The following is a 14,995-nucleotide window of genomic DNA, read 5'->3' on the forward strand; positions in this document are numbered from 1 at the left end:
CTTTAATGCGTCGGTATAGCAGAGAAAAATGTAGTTTCAAAATATGGTGCATGATTATTATAAAATGTATGTTCACATTCAATTTTACAGGTTTTTTTTTTTCCGATTTCACAGTGCCATGGATAAATTGTAGCCTGTCTTTATTGACTTTGGGCCTAAGAAACGGTATACACCGAGGTCATGCAAGCAAATAACAGTGAAGGCATAGAGAGACAACTGATTTATTTCCTTCTAAAAAATTGGATAGCTGATGATGGGTTTATCTGTCGGCCCGGGGAGATGAGTGGTTAGAGCGTAAGCCTAACAGTTCAAATCCAGGGTTTGAATCCAGGGCGGTCCTCTTGTGAGGAGTTTGCATGTTCTGGTCGGGCCTGCGTGGATTTTCCCCGGGAACTCCGTTTTCCCCCCACATTCCAAAGACATGCATGGTAGGCTGGTTGGACACTCTGAATTGCCCCCAGGAGTGAGTATGAATGGTTGCCCATATTCTCGTGCTCTGCGATCGACTGGCCACGATTCAGGGTCTCCATTTCAGGGTGACTTCATGCCTGAAGTCAGCTGGGATAGGTTCCAGCACCACCTGCGACCCCTATAAGGATATGCGCTTCGGAACATGAATGAATGAAGGGTTTGTCTGGACTTAACTCAGACTGGGCTCATATTTAATCAAAAACACGCCCACTTATGGTCGTTATCAATTGCACTTTGTCACCTATTAGTCTTACTAATCTATTAGTCATTTAGGAGCAAAATATAAATTCAGCGAGTGTGGCCAAATTCAGCACTGCTTCTTTGGATCCACTTGGTGAGGTAAGATCGAATCATTTTGATGAAATGAACTAGAAAAATTGAGTTCTTAATGAGCTTCAGCTTGTCATAGCAAAAGTTCACTATATATTTAGTTAAAAAAGAATGCAATCCCTGCAGCAATTATTTTTACCCATAGATAGTTTTGTGTTTTCCTCTTTTGGCTTTTTTCCACTTACATTGTTTCTGTCATAATTAGGCGCATAGGTCCAACAGACTGCCTCAACACAGCACAATGGCGAAATTCCTCACAGGTAAATTTCTGATTCAAATAGCAAAAAATCAAACATGATAGCCTAAAATAGCACTTTGCTATACTAAAATGTAAGTTATGTTATGTTTATACAATTTAACATTGCATGAATCAGTTTTACATATTCTTATAGCTTTTATACAATAATTTCCTTAAAAAATATTTAATAACGCTGCATAATGAGGCTGTGCTCTTCTTCCACCAAAAGACTACAGTATGTTACACCTATTAACCCTTCCTGCTCCCTTTGCTTTTGCAGCTCTAGGCATCCTCCTAGCCTTGCACATGGGTAAGCAGTTTGTATAACTTACCTTATTAACCCATAATAGTAACTTTATTCCTACAGTATCTTAGTTTATAAAGTGCACCGGTTCAACAATGAAATAACCCAATTGAGACCCGGACAGTTTTTTTGCCCGCTGATGTAAAATTCAATGAATAAATAAACATTGACAGGATTGCAAACTGTATAGTCGCTCATATCAGTAGCAAAAATGTATTTCACATCAATCCACATAACTTTGGTACACCTATTAAATTACATTTATTAATATCTCGTGTACCTTACCAACCAGATACACTACGTTAAACTAGAGCCACAAAAAATGTACGCTGTCATACTCTCTTAAAAATGGCAATGGCTAATTAATAAACCAAATGCGTGCTTCGGCATACTGAGGGTACACTTTAAGAATTTGTGATCACTCATCCTATACTATTTTTTTTCCATTAATATGAATGCAAGACAAAGTATGGATGTATACCTGTGTGACTCAATCAATCATTTCAGTTTTATTGTCTTACTAAACAACGAAAATAGCAAATTATGAAGTCATTCTCAGAGGAAAATAAATATGAAGTCAAAATATTTAAATCTCCTCTCAGCCTCATCCAATAAGTTGGTGTGCCACATGACCAACTGGGCCCAGTATAGGCCTGGCCACGGCAAGTTCACTTCAGACAACATTGACCCCTTCCTTTGCACGCATGTTATTTACACGCTTGCCACCATCAACACTTTCAACCAAATCACCACCATTGAGGCGAACGACGAGCAGCAGTACACCAGACTCAACAACCTAAAAAAATTGTGAGATCCTCTTAAGTTTTTGTTATGCTTTGAGCATTTATTTTTAATTCTCACTGATACTGATACCCATTGGTACTGGAGTTGATTTCATTTATTTTTGTGTTTAAGTAATCCGGCACTAAAGACTCTGCTGTCAGTTGGAGGCATAGTCAATGGAATGAGCCCGTGAGTAGCCTCTGCCAAATCATTGCAAAATTTTTCCTGGTCTGTCCTCATTTTCCCTTTACTAAATGTGTGCCAACAGATTCATTTCCATGGTTGCTAAGGCCGAGAATCGTGCTTCCTTCATTAAGTCAGCCCTCCGTTTCCTACGAATTCATAACTTTGATGGGTTGAATTTGGCATGGGAATACCCAGCACACAATGGAAGCCCTGAGCAAGACAGGGAAAGGTTCACTTTGCTGGTCAAGGTTAGTTCTTACATGATGGCATCTGAAGAAAAAATAATAATAATAAGAGCGACAGTGATAAGGAAAAAAAACAGACCAAAAATGTAGGTTATTTAATTTGTTTTCCTGCTTGTGTTTGTAGGAGTTGGTTGCAGCTTTTGAAAAGGATGCCAAAGACTCCAGAAAGACTCAGCTCCTGCTATCAGCTAATGTCGGCTCAAACCGCGCTACCATCGATAGAGCTTATGAAGTCAAAGTGATTTCGGCGTAAGATTATTACTTATTAAAAAAACTGATGTATAAAGCTGCTAACCTACCAAAATATACTAAATAACATCCACGTAATATCTCAAATGGTCTTTAACAGTTATTGGTATTGGCGCACTGATATAATGAAGTGTATTTCTGTAAAATGGAAGTAATGATGATGCAACTGAACAGTGAAGGTTCTAAGTTTTACTAATTGAAAAATTGTGAAAAACCCACAGATATCTTGACTTCATCAACCTCATGACCTATGACTACCATGGACACTGGGATGCAACTACCGGACACAACAGCCCTATGTACTCCAGTTCAATGGACGTGGGAGCTAATGTTAATCTAAACATTGTAAGGATCGCACTGCAAATATTCATATTTTTTCAACCTTTGAATAACACAGTATTCATATTGGTTCCCAAATTTTAGAACTCTTCTGTGTCCTATTGGCTGGCTCTGGGAGCACCAGCAGAGAAGTTGCTCTTGGGTTTTCCTTCATATGGAAGAACTTATCGCCTAAGCACTGGTGCTGCTGGACTTGGAGCACCAACAAACGGACCTGCTGATGCTGGGCCCTTCACTCGCACTGCGGGTTTCTGGGCTTTTTATGAGGTCAGATATTTTGGATCCAAGTAATGATCTTGTTTTAGTAAGCTCAGCCAGCTCTGGCTATTTTTAAAAAGAACCCCATGAGTAATATAATAATTTTAGATTTCTTTTAGCAGATCTATCAAGACTCAGAAAATATTGTGTTCCATGATTATTTATACACATCTGCCAGATAAAAGAATAGGCCACTACCTCTTTCCAAGGAAAAACATGTTTTATTGGTAGTTAGCAGTAAACTATTGCGGGATAGCTGGAGCTCAACACAGCCGACTTCGGCCGAAAGGTAGACTACTCCCTAGAATGGTCGCCAGTCACCCTTAGGTCACACGGCATTCACAATCAGACCACCACCAGCGGGAATCGAGCCTACGTCTGCCCCCATCAAAGTCAAGCGAGTGAACCTCTACATCACCAGGTGGCTTCAGTGCTTCAGTAGAACATTGGCATATAGATTAAATCAAAGTCCATGACCAAAAAAAAAAGAATGAGAGAAAAGGGTAAAGTGAATGTAGTTTTTCCTTCATGACCCTATATCTGAAAAGTGGTTTGGAGTCTTTAAGAAAACAACATTTGGGGATGGCTATAAATGGCTATATCATTTCCAAACCGATAGGCCCCATTGCTACCCCCTGTTGGCAATTTGATCTCCAATATACAAGCTTGGCAATCAATATTGAAAAAACAAATACTTTGACAATCCGAGTGGGGGAATAAAAGACACCCAAAATAGACATTTCTGGTGTGGAACATTTGGAGTAGAAATTACAATACACCGTTGGCCGTTAATTTAAAATTATTCTATTCCAAAATTAGAATTGCAATGATTACAAAAAATAAGAAGAAGATACTAATCATGAATTGTTTATATTCCTTCTTCTGTCAGGTTTGTAGTTTCCTCCTCGGTGCTCAGGTTGAATGGATTGAAGAACAAAAAGTTCCATATGCCACCATTGGCAGTTCTTGGGTAGGCTACGATAACAGGCGCAGCTTCTCCTCCAAGGTAAGCAAATTGATTTATCTGCAACCGTCCATTTCTTGTGTTGCCCCTCAATGAAGGTGATCCTTTAGTTCATGTGGCAAGACACAGGAATATTTTGCACCTTTATTTATATATATATATATATATATATATATATATATATATATATATATATATATATATATATATATATATATATATATATATATATATATATATATATATATATATATATATATATATATATATATATATATATATATATATATATATATATATATATATATATATATATATATATATATATATATATATATATATATATATATATATATATATATATATATATATATATATATATATATATATATATATATATATATATATATATATATATATATATATATATATATATATATATATATATATATATATATATATATATATATATATATATATATATATATATATATATATATATGACTATATATAACTTTTTACTATTTTTAACTTCTTAACAGTCAATTTTACACCTTAATCCAATTATAGGTTGAGTGGATGACAGGCATGAACCTGGGAGGTGCTCATGTGTGGACTCTTGACATGGATGACTTTACTGGATCTTTCTGTGGTGCTGGCTCTTATCCTCTGATCAACCACCTCAGGATGTCAATGGGTGAATGTTGTCTCTTGCTCTTACTGAAAAATTCCATTACAGTTTTATATTGTTAAATGTGCAGCAGCAGTCAATTTCCTAACTCATTAGCAATTTAAGTAAAGTGACTTATTTACAAAGCATGTTTGACTTAACAGGCTTCTCCCCTAAGCCCACCACCACCCCAGCTCCGACCACCACAAGGGACCCCATAGCCAAGTTCTGCCTTGGTCGCCCCGATGGCCTGTACACAAACCCAGCTGACAAAACCACTTACTTCCAGTGCTTCATGGGAAACACCTACCTGCACCACTGCCAACCTGGTCTCGTCTACTATGATTCTTGCAAGTGCTGCAACTGGTCTTGATGCAACAATGTTGAAATACATTGGAGAAGTCTGCAATGTTAATTGAACATCTTGACAAAAATTAACAGCTATCTATCTAACTAAGTTGTCAATCGGTGGGAAACTCATTAAACAAAATGCATGGCGATTAAATAACACTTGTTTCAGGATTTTTTATTTCAATATATCAAACTAAGAATTGGTATTCAGCATGAATGTTTAAGCATTCATCACTGATTTTGTAGTCCAGGGATTTGATCCTCATGCAATCCGTGGGCCGAAAGCGGGCCTCAAGGGCTCCTTCTGGCCCCCGAGTTTTTTCTACTTGACAGGCACTATGTGGTTTCTGTACATGCAGAATTGAATGGTTTAATATTGAAATTGATGCCTAAAATGCTTCCAAACTCAAGTACCCCTTAAGTAACCTAGAAATGCCCCAAAATCAACACTAAGTGACCAATGAACAGGAACTGGGCCAGAAATCCCTTAGAATTAGCAAAAAATATCAAAATAATACAGGAATTGAGTTGTACGTACCCAAAAATTCCAAGGCCCAATACGTAACTCTTTGGTTTCCATTGACAGAAATTGATGTCAAATTCATTTAAACTTGGGCTCCTGTGAATGTTCATACTTCAGTGCCCCTGACAGAGCTGAATGTCTAATCCATTTTGACAGAAAGGGGCGACTGACAAAATCTGGTTAGGACATAACCCAGGTCTAAAATATTATTTAATGTTTAATGAAAATTGCTGGGTCGAAATGAAAAAGATAGTTTGAAATAAACAGGCATCCTGAAATGACAAAGTTGTCAAATGTTTATGCTCTCACAGTAGGCTATCGAAGTATTTTGTTACTTTGGTGACCAACCTAAGACTTACATAAAGCTGACTTGCATAAAATGTTATGCAGTATATACGATTAATAATATATTTGCATAATCTGTGACCATTGATGGAGCAACATCCTCAAAGACATTACCAAAATAATTTAACACATGACCTATCATGACGTCTCAGAATTTCCTTGTGAGTTAAATGCTAAATCATGTGTTTGAATATACGTTAAATAAATGCTGTCTTATGTTAAATAAATGTCAAACGTTTAATATGAAGAGATTTAAAGTAGGAAGCAGGCCCTCTGTTGGTGGAGTGGCATTTTTGACTGAATACATGCAGGCAGTGTGGATTCGAATCCCGCTCGGTGGCAGTCTGGTTATGCGTGAAAATCGTTGTTCTCTGTGTGCCCAAACACTGACCGGTAAACGGCAGGACCTAGTGTGCCTTTCGCCCCAAGTCAATTGGAATGCACTTCAGCACCATGCGATCCTAGCAACGATAAACGTTTTTGAAAATGAATGACTGATTTATTGTGGGAACAAACCTAGCATTCACCAAAATGTTGGAAGGATGCAGTTGGCTTTATAGCACCAAAATAATTGAAGGATGCAGTTGGCTTTATAGTATCAAAAATAGTTTCCCAAGGTTCAGAAACATTTCTAGCCTATTTCCTTGACCTCGGTTGTCATGAAAGATATTTATGAAGATATTTTATTCATAGATATTTTTCCATTCATTCTCTGAACCGCTTTATCCACTTTATCACTCACGGGGGTGCTGGAGCCTATCCCTGATGACTTTGGGCCAGGAGAGGGGGACACCCTGTATCGGTGGCCAGCCGATCGCAGGGCACAAGGAGACGGACAGCCATGCACACTCAGACCCATACCTAGGGGCAATTATAGAATGTCCAATCAGCATACAATGCATCTTTTTGGGATGTAGGAGGAAAACAAAGTACTAGGAGAAAACCCACACAGGCCCAGCAACAAATTCAACACAGGTGGACCGACCTGGATTGAACCCAGTGTGAGGCCGACACGCGAACCACTCATCCGCCGGGCCGCCCATTCATAGATATTAATCATTACATTTTATTATTACTAAATAATTTATGTGTAGTAGAGATGCACCTGCGATACTGGTGTGTGCCCATGGCAAGCAATGATGATGTTGCTCACACTGGTACTCAGTGTGCTCAGGGAGGTTGTCTTTCTGCCCAGACAAATAAAAAATTAGAAGGAACATTGATCCACGCTACGTCAAACGACTCGTCTACGCTGCTACTTTTGTACCTTCGCCTGCCACCTCAAGTTTGTGTTTGTTTACCTGCTTCTGAGCCCTCTTCCCTCGAGCGTAATAAACTCAAAGTAAAAAAAGTAAAATATATTGTTGGATTAGACCAGGGTTGCCTGTTACGCAGATCACGATCTACCAGTAGATTGCCGGATTCGCTCGCTCTCAAAATTAAAATCATGAGAGAGAGTTTACTGTTGAAAGCGATCAACCAGGTAACCTCTAGCTCTCAAAATTAGAATCATGAGAGAGAGAGAGAGATTGTCATTGCATTGACAATGTCAGAGCATTAATATCTAAATATCTAATATCAAAAATATCAATAAGTTGCGTATTATTGGAGTGTGTGCGTACTTTTCAATTTATGTTTTCCTGGGGGACTGAAGGAAACATCATGTTCTCGTGTGTGTATGGACAAACATGCCCAGCCCACATTTTATACTTGTTTACAAGAAAATACAATTAGTATACCGACGCTCCCCTTTTTACGAACAAGTTAGGTTCCGAGCGCTTGTTCATAAGTTGAAAGTGTTCATACGTTTAAATTGTTCAAATTGAAGTTGATTCAGTGATATATTTTTTATCATAATTTATGTTTAAGGCCTATAAGTATATTGAAGGTTTATATAAGTGCATTTGTATGTTTAAGGCTTGTATAAGTAACCACCATTGGTTTGTACCAAAAAAAACATTTAATAAAATGGAGAGAATACATACAGTACTGTATGGATACATTAGAGAGATTTACGAGAAACTGGCCTAAAGAAGCTATCTAATGATGATTGCAAAGTTTTTTCTTTTTTTTTATCATAAAAGCGGTAGCACTGCATGGCATCATTCAATTGATTTGCAAACTTTGTGCAACGTTCAATATTTGGGTTCTGCTGCTCGATCTTTCTGTTTATAAATGGCACTGACGGTCGAACGATTCAAGTTGTATTCCCGTGCAACGCTCACCACTTTCTCATACGCATCAAGCTTCTTTATTATTCCCACTTTCGTTTCAAGTTAAATGACCTCCCTCACTAGAAGCCTTTCACTTTTCACCAACCATATTGAATAAATGATGCAAGAGATATTTAATAATAGAAATGAAAAAGGTTCTTTGCGCCCTGGAGATGCGTCACACACTTCCGTACTGCAACGAACTGGGCAGAAGAAGGTGGTTGCTGGGTGAGCTGAGTTCTCACAGCGCCAGGCGTCGGTATTAGCGGCGGAAAGAAGCAGTACTCAGAAAAAGGCGCGCAATACAAGATTGAACTTACAAAAAATGTTCGACATAAACGCAATTTGCAGACATGTTCGTAAGTAGCGAGCGTCTGTACTAATAGTCTCGATGTGTCTGTTCGGCGAGCTGTTTGGCATTGTCGCAGGCTAGAAGTATACTAAGACAGTTATTTGTTTAATAAAATAAAAAATCAAACTCTTTTGCATGTCACATACACACACAGTTTACAAGAAATTACAATTAATGTACTAATACTCTCGATGTGTCTGTTTGACGAGCTGTCTCGCGGGCTTTAAGTATACTAAGACTTATTTGTTTGATGAAAATGCTGCGTTAGGGCGTTTCATGTCAAGTCTAATTTGTGCGCATATAAGCCGTACCCGCGATTCAGTCATCATTTGTTTAGCGACAGATGCAGCGTATATGAGAAAAATACGGTAAATAATCCGATACATACAAGGAAACGGACTCGCCCATCCAAGCTGCTCGTTCGACCTCGCCCATCCAAGTTGCTCGCTTGACCTCGCCCGTTCAAGGTCCTCGCTCAACCTCGCAAATCCAAACTCCTCGCTCTTCCTTGCCCGTCCAAGCTCCTCGCTCGACCTGGCCAAACACAAGACTCCCATGCTGGCTGGACCGCCAGTCGCACCCGTGCCGAAGCCACGAATAAAAATCCCCGTGCTGGCTGGACCGCCAGTCGCACCCGTGCCGAAGCCATGCACAAGACTCCCCGTGTCGGCTGGACCGGCAGTCGCACCCGTGCCGAAGCCACGCACAATATTCCCCGTGCCGACTGGGCCGCCATTCGCACCCGTGCCGAAGTTTGGTCGACGGACGTTTGGTCGACAGACACTTGGTCCCCGGACGTTTGGTCGAACAGACATTTGGTCGACGGACGTTTGGTCGACAGACACTTGGTCCCCGGACGTTTGGTCGAACAGACATTTGGTCGACGGACGTTTGGTCGACAGACACTTGGTCCCCGGACGTTTGGTCGAACAGACATTTGGTCGACGGACGTTTGGTCGACAGACACTTGGTCCCCGGACGTTTGGTCGAACAGACATTTGGTCGACGGACACTTGGTCTATATAAAATGTTTCAACATGAACATATATATAAAGTATTTCAGCATGAGCATAAAAAGTATTTCAACATGAACATATAAAGTATTTCAACGTGAACATATAAAGTATTTCAACATGAACATAGAAAGTATTTGAACATGAACATATAAAGTATTTGAACATGAACATATAAAGCATTTGAACATGAACATATAAAGTATTTGAACATGAACATATAAAGCATTTCAACATATAAAGAACATATAAAACATATTAAGATATAAAGCAGTCATTTTCTTTGAAAAATAAATAAATAAGTTAAAAAGCACTTCAAAAACTCATTTAATCCCTGTTGGCAAGAATACTACAGTATGACGACTGACTGATGACACAAACAGTCTATCTGTGTACATGTCTTCTTCGGTTTAGTTTAATTACTGTGATCAAATTTCAATTTTTTTCATTCATTCATTTTCCGAACCACTCACAGGGGTCGAGGGAAGCTGGAGCCTATCTCAGCTGACATTTCGGCACCAGACAGAGGACACCCTGAATCTGTGGCCAGCCGATCACAGAGCACGAGGAGACAGACAACCATTCACGATCACATTCATACTTAGGGGCAATTTAGAGTGATCAACCAGCCAACCATGCATGTCTTTGGAATGTGGGACAAAACTGGAGTACCCGGAGGAAACCCACGCAGCATTGAGTGCGAGCATTTCAATTTTATATTCCATGATAAAACCATTAACAACTTGTCTACATAATAATCTTGTTTCTATTGAGGCATATGCCCTATGATGGCACCAGCGGGCGTCCATGCATTTTCTAGCCACGCTTTCAATCCAATCCTCAGAAACTATTTTATGGCTATAAAACCTGTACTGCCTCTACAGCTGCGACACATAAAACATAATCAATAATAACCTCATACAATTAAAATATTCTTTAGGAATATAGCCATATTTTACTCACCAAAAATCCTTTTTAACAGTACCCAATATCCATCCTCCATTCTTTCTTCCTTCTTTTCTATCGCCATTGAAGCGAATGATGAAAGTCGAGCCTGTCCTATCGTGTTTCTGGTGTAGTCCATCTTGAAAATGGCTTTAAATCAACACAAAAATATATTTGTGTGCAGCTTGCTCCAAATACAGTTTGGTAGCTCTCTCGTGGTTAGCGCACCAAGAGTGGCGGACACACCCTTTTCCCGGCTGTAACAGGCATGTTAGATTTGGAGTTACTTTCTTAATGATTTCTATTTTTTGTGGGAAAGTCCATCTGGAAAATAGCTTTGTGAGCAAATCTGCAACCAAATCCATTTTTTTTCTCCATCGACCATTGTGGGTGGAGTTTGCGATCTCTGGCTGTCTCACTTTGGCTTTGGTCTTCCTACTAGCCAATCATAGTTGGTGAAAGTGATGACGTATCCCTCCGCCTGCGAAATGGCCTTGGTGTTATCAAATCGAATTCTGATTGGTTAAAGCAACAGTCTCATTGACACTTGTTTAATGCAGCAGAGCCCGCAGAACTGATTGTGAAGGCCTTGAGGCAGATTTCTGACCCTGGCAACAAATAATGGCTGATATTTGATTGGTTAAATGCTTCAAATATTGATGGACAAAATATATTATATGATTCAGATATTTCTTAGGCCAGCAGACAAGGCAATGAAGGCCCTAACGGCCCGCCACTGGCTGGCACCTATATTTTTGTGACATCATTGTTTTTAAGAATGCTAATGGGAATGTTACATAAATGATTTATTTTGTAAAATTTCTGGATCTGTGTGAGTCTTGATTGTTTATTTTTGAATACTCTTCCACTTGTAGACTGGGAGGATTTTAAAATTTAATTGGTGCATAAAAATCAAACCAGATCTAACACCTGTGACTTGTGCTTTAAACGTATTACTAAGTCAATGGGGTATAGAATGGAAAAGTAGTATCAAGCAACAAAACATGGTCAATGGTCAGAGTAGCTGATCAACAGCAGACCAAGATAATGTAATCAAAGCTGTTAATCAGGGAACTGGAAGGAACGGGCTTATCTATGTGGGTCATTTGTCACACCCATTACATGTAAATATGTGAATGTTATGATTATTGCATGGTTACAAGTAGAAATTTTTGTTATTATCTAATATTGTTGATTTTTTTTTCAAATTACTAACTTCCAATTTTCCTTTGAATCTATATTAATATTATGAAAAATAATAAAAAGTAAATAATTCATAAATTTAATTATTTATCTTGTGTTCCATAGTGTTTTTCTTTTAAAGCCCATGGAACATTCCAAGAAGGTGTGGAAACAAAATATTCAATTAGAATTAGTAATTTCATCATTTTATAAATTTTAAAACACAAAAAAATGCACGTATGCGCCAAGCATCATGGGGGAACACGGCAGCATCACGGCAGCATCACGGCCGCATCACGGCCGCATCACAGGCATAAACGCGCAAGCTGATTACTCACTGAATGTACTCGACTCCCCATTGGCCCATTCACCACAGAAGCCCAAGCTTCTCCCGATGCCCATTCTCAGTCCACGCTTATCTCGTGCTGTACAGTACGCTTCTCGCCATGTTAAGCGCAAAAGTTTTTGTGAAGCCCTTCGTGATGCCTCCCAAACACTCTCCATCCCTTGGTGCTTCTAGTGAGCCGAAGAAAAAGCGAAAGATGTTGACCATTACCGAAAAAGTGAGTTTATTGGACAAGTTGAGAGCAGGAAGTAGCTACGCTAGCGTAGCTCGACATTGTGGCCTGAATGAATCCACGGTGCGGTACATAGAAAAAGGAGGAGAAGAACATCTGCAAAACTGCTGCAACAACTTTCCCGAAAGATGCCAAAAGGGTTGTGAACACCCAGAATAAAGTAATGGTGCGAATGGAAAATGCACTGGTTATTTGGATCCGTGATTGTAGGGCGAAGCAAATCAGCCTGGACGGAAACTTAATCCGTAGTAAGGCTAAATCTTTGCTCGAGGGCATGGTGCATGCGAGTGGTGACGATGACGTCAGCGTTCTGGACGAGGAAGAAGACGTCGACGAAGGTGATCCTCTGCCCGGTGCCTCAAGCCAGACTAACCCACGACCACGTATGGTTTTCACTGCCAGCAAGGGCTGGCTTGAGAGGTTTAAGCGGCGAGTCGGACTAAGGAATATGTCGCTGCATGGAGATGCAGCCTCTGCAGACGGAGCAGCAGCGAGGCGCTATGTTGGGGATGTGTTTCCAGGAATGATAGAAGAAAATGGCTATGTCCCGGAGCAAGTTTTCAACATGGATGAAACTGGACTCTACTGGAAGAGGATGCCGTCCCGAACCTTTCTCTTCAAGGATGAACTCCAGAAGACAGGTTTCAAAGCCCACAAGCATCGAATGACTCTGCTCTTGTGTGGCAATGCAGCAGGATTCATGCTGAGGCCCGGCCTGATCTACAGGTCACTGAATCCTCGCGCGTTGAAGAACAAGAACAGGGCCATGCTGCCAGTCTACTGGATGTCCAACAAAAAAGCATGGATCACCAAGGCCCTAACACATGACTCGTTCTTCAACTATGAGGGCTTCACTCCCAACAAAATTCAGCACTCAGCCGTTGCTGTCAGGCTGGTTCGGTTGGTGCAGACCGAAGGCTTCTCAGACATGACGGCTGATGAGATTACAAATCTCATCGACTGTCACTCAGACCCACTGACAGAGGAGGACCTACAGGAGATGACCAAGTCGGGGAGTGAAGAGGAAGAGGAGCCTGCTGCCGACGACGAGGGTGACGAAGCTGACGAAGGTGGCCTTACTTTACATAATTTGCAGGACCTCTTTAATACTGCCTAAGACCTCCAAAGAAAGGCCAAAGAAATGGACGATAACATGGTGAGGGCAGTCGAGTTCAGCAATCGCATCGATGAGGTCATGGCTGTTTACAGGCGCATCCTCACCGTCCAAAAAAACAACGTTCACAACTCCCCATAACAATGTTTCTTACGCGCCAAAGAACTGCGGGAGATCCATCCGGACTGCTATGATGTTTTTGAATTTCTGCTATGATGTTTTTGAATTTCTGAGTTTTCTGAATAAAAGTTTACATTTATTACATTTGCAGTGATTTTTTTGTATGCACCAACATAACACCTGCATTCTAATGTGGAATAAAACACCTGAATGAACAGCATATTAGCCTGGTGGTAGTTTTGTGCACGTGTCATACGTTTCTATAAGCGTTTTTGATGGCGCCCGGCTACTTCGCGGATTCGCAGGTAATGCGGTGGGGTCCGGTCCCCATTAACCTCGATAAGTGAGGGATCACTGTATATATGTATATATATATATATATATATATATATATATATATATATATATATATATATATATATATATATATATATATATATATATATATATATATATATATATATATATATATATATATATATATATATATATATATATATATATATATATATATATATATATATATATATATATATATATAGATGGTGGTGTTGGTGTTCACTCACATGACTTCGATTCCCACTTGGTGGTGGTGTGATTGGTGTGTGAATGGTTGTCTGTCTCTCTCAGTGTGCCTTACAACTTACGTACTGGCGACTACTTTAGGGTGTAGTAGTAAGCCTTTCACCCAAAGTTCATTGGGATAGGCTCCAGCAACCCTTGCGATGATACGCGGTACAAAAGATGAATGAATTAATATTTTAACATAAAACACAATAGGGCATAAAAAATGTAGGCACTCTTATGGCAACAGGATTGTTTTTTTTAAATAACCACATTTTAAAATGATTCATAAAATAGGTCAGAGTTGGTAGTTCATGAATTGTATTTGGTATTGAATTCTAGAAATGGGATCCACATAACGAAAAAAGTGGGTTGACTAAGGCAACCTTTTTAAAGGGTGACATGAAACATTGTTGGAAACCAAATGTATATTGCTTTTATTATCAGCAAGAGATGTGTTAAAAGCACCACGATTTAATCTCACATCTGCATTATATAACAATAAAGTGATCCAAATTATTTGTAGATTATCCATGAAGGGCAGTATTCAGAGTTGTTTATCTGGTAAATTATTGTCAGGATATACTCCAAACTTGCATGTTCTTATCATAACTTGTCTTAATATTACTCATCTTTACAACTTAAGTAACACATACTA

The 14,995-nt window shown here is 39.4% G+C and overlaps 1 protein-coding gene across 1 annotated transcript; it reads left to right on the plus strand.

The window, feature by feature from the left end:
- Positions 1–1,006: 1,006 nt before the first annotated feature.
- Positions 1,007–5,516, plus strand: chia.1 (chitinase, acidic.1). The gene is made up of 11 exons (XM_077726305.1): positions 1,007–1,061; positions 1,320–1,349; positions 1,946–2,150; positions 2,259–2,315; positions 2,395–2,560; positions 2,682–2,806; positions 3,028–3,151; positions 3,230–3,412; positions 4,293–4,409; positions 4,938–5,064; positions 5,202–5,516. Exons 1-11 carry the CDS (start codon positions 1,043–1,045, stop codon positions 5,408–5,410), a joined length of 1,362 nt encoding a protein of 453 aa, XP_077582431.1. The 5' UTR covers positions 1,007–1,042; the 3' UTR covers positions 5,411–5,516.
- Positions 5,517–14,995: the final 9,479 nt, after the last annotated feature.

Source organism: Stigmatopora nigra, chromosome 10 (genome assembly GCF_051989575.1).
Source record: "Stigmatopora nigra isolate UIUO_SnigA chromosome 10, RoL_Snig_1.1, whole genome shotgun sequence".
Classification (NCBI taxonomy): domain Eukaryota; kingdom Metazoa; phylum Chordata; class Actinopteri; order Syngnathiformes; family Syngnathidae; genus Stigmatopora; species Stigmatopora nigra.